Raw genomic sequence first — 2,399 nt, forward strand, 5'->3', positions numbered from 1 at the left:
ATATTTGACAGCTTTGTAGGAATGAACACATTTGTAACATTTATTTAAAATACACTTGTTTAAAAAACAAAAAAGGTGTAGCCTATTTCTTTAAGAAAATGGTTACTTCTTTATCATTTTTTAAAAAGAAACTTGCAGTAAAACAATTAACTTATACCCTTTGTGCGCACCATTCCTATTAACTCTTGTAGATACAAAATAACGGTTATGTAATATAAAAAACAACTACAGAAAAAAAATTCTCCCCATCATTGTGAAAATTTGTTCTCTGTTTTTAATGCTTGTTTCCCCACTACTCAGAGAGGTAAATAAACTGAATATCTGTGCCCTAAGGGTTAATTTTCTGAAGGGTGGGGGTTGGGGGTGGAGTTCAGGATGTGTCTGTGTGCAGCTGCAGTTTGCAGCAGGAGAGAATTTGTTGAGTTTTGTTGAGTTTGTTGAGTGTTTAGTTTAACAGGGGTTYAACATGAGATGTGTCTTTAACAGCAGCTGTTTGGAAAGTGTTTTGTTAGTAAAAGCTCAAAAGAGCACACGGGTGACTTTTGGTTCCTTTTTTTTTTTTAGCATTTAGAGCGCTGCTTCTATAATGATCAGTGCTATTTTTAGAAGGTTTTCTGTGGGCGACTCAGAAGGTCCCTGCTGGCGACCGGGTGCCTGTGGGGACCGTATTGATGACCCCTGATCTGGAAATAAAAGAACAAGTACAGTAAAATGGTCTTTTTAGGAACCAGAATTAAATTTACACAAAAACACATCCTTTGTCACATGGAACAGCTGCTTGGACAAACATCAGTTCATCTCATGTGCTTTTCTGTGTTAAAGAAATCATTTAATTATTTTTCAACCATTCTGGCCGATATGAAACATCTCTGATCACATACAGAAGAGGAGCCCGCGAGGGGGCATGAGGGGATTTTTTTTTTGCCTTTCCTTACAATATCTTTGTGTGACCTCACAATGCCTTTGTGTTAACTCACAATACTTTTGGGTTACCTCTCGATACCTTTGTGTTACCTCGCGATACCTTTGTGTTACCTCGCAATACGTTTGTGTTACCTCGCAATACTTTTGTGTTACCTCGCAATACATTTGTGTTACCTTGCAATACCTTTGTGTTACCTCGCTATACTTTTGTGTTACCTTGCGATATTTTTGCATTACCTCGCAATGCCTTTGCGTAACATCGCGATACCTTTGCGTAACCTCGCGATACCTTTGCGTAACCTCGCGATACCTTTGCGTAACCTCATGATACCTTTGCGTAACCTTGTGATACCTTTGTGTTACCTCGTGATACCTTTGCATTACCTCTTGATACCTTTGCGTTACCTCACAATATTTTTGCGTTACCTTGCAATATGTTTGCATTACCTCGTGATGCTTTTGCGTTGCCTTGCAGTACTTTTGCGTTCCCATGCATAAGTTTGTTTTGTATGAACTGAATTAAATCAGACTTTTATTATGAAATATCTGGTTTCTGAAATAGGGTGTGTCACTACAAGTTTGGGAAATTGACATTGAAATGCATGGCTGCACTGAGTTAAAATATCGACATATTACATACTTCAATGCGTGGCTGTGTGATATATTTATTCTGAAGCTGAATTAAAGTAGTACGCTAACTCCAGTATAATGGTGACCATGTGAATTTGGTAATTAACAGGCAGGTACAACAGTAATAAATGGCTTTTGTGAGGAAATGCAAATGAAAAAAAAATGCCCCAAGTCCCCTCGCGGGTCTGTGATAGTAAGGATTGAAAATAAAGCTGTAGTTATCTGTAGGTGTCCCATTGTGAGGCATAGAACTGCGTGTTTGACCAAAGTAAGGCCAGTTCTCCTTGATTTACAGAGAACAAACTTTCAGAAAAAGAATAAATTCTTTGCCTTTGACAGCTTTTCCAGTTACTATGTTTTTTTAATATATTTTTTTAGGTTCGTGGCAGTAAAGGAGATGTGCTGTATATTCTGGATGCAAGTAATCCCCGCTATGCCAACTGGCTGCGGTTTGTCCATCAGGCACCTTCACAGGAGCAGAAGAACTTGGCAGCAATTCAGGTACATTATAACTCCGTAGACCACAAATCCCTCAGCTACTGCATACCCGCCTCCCCACCCCAATAATGAATTTTAACAAAATAAAATAAATAACATAAGATAAACTCATGCATCAGATTAGATAAATAAAAAGTTTTTCAATATAACATGACAACTTTTAAAATAAAATCCCCAAATTTTGTTCCACTATTTGTTTTGATCAAGATTAAGGAAGTCTGTTGTTGATGTTGTAAAACATACAAAATGTCTTGTGATATGAAGTTGTGAAAAAAATGTTTAAAGATGAGTCTGCAGCACCACAAGAAGCTGAAGCATAGTTCTGCATAAAATATGTAACTGTTACC

General features: G+C 37.4%; 1 protein-coding gene across 1 annotated transcript in view; it reads left to right on the forward strand.

Moving 5' to 3' along the window:
* The window catches only part of prdm5 (PR domain containing 5), a gene marked incomplete in the record, with an annotated part of 81,217 nt that overhangs the window by 15,323 nt on the left and 63,495 nt on the right, over positions 1 to 2,399 (forward strand). The window contains 1 exon segment of the mRNA XM_014020549.1: positions 1,933 to 2,055. Coding sequence (XP_013876003.1) covers positions 1,933 to 2,055 — 123 coding nt within the window.

The sequence above is a fragment of the Austrofundulus limnaeus genome, unplaced genomic scaffold (genome assembly GCF_001266775.1).
Source record: "Austrofundulus limnaeus strain Quisiro unplaced genomic scaffold, Austrofundulus_limnaeus-1.0 Scaffold256, whole genome shotgun sequence".
Lineage (NCBI taxonomy): Eukaryota > Metazoa > Chordata > Actinopteri > Cyprinodontiformes > Rivulidae > Austrofundulus > Austrofundulus limnaeus.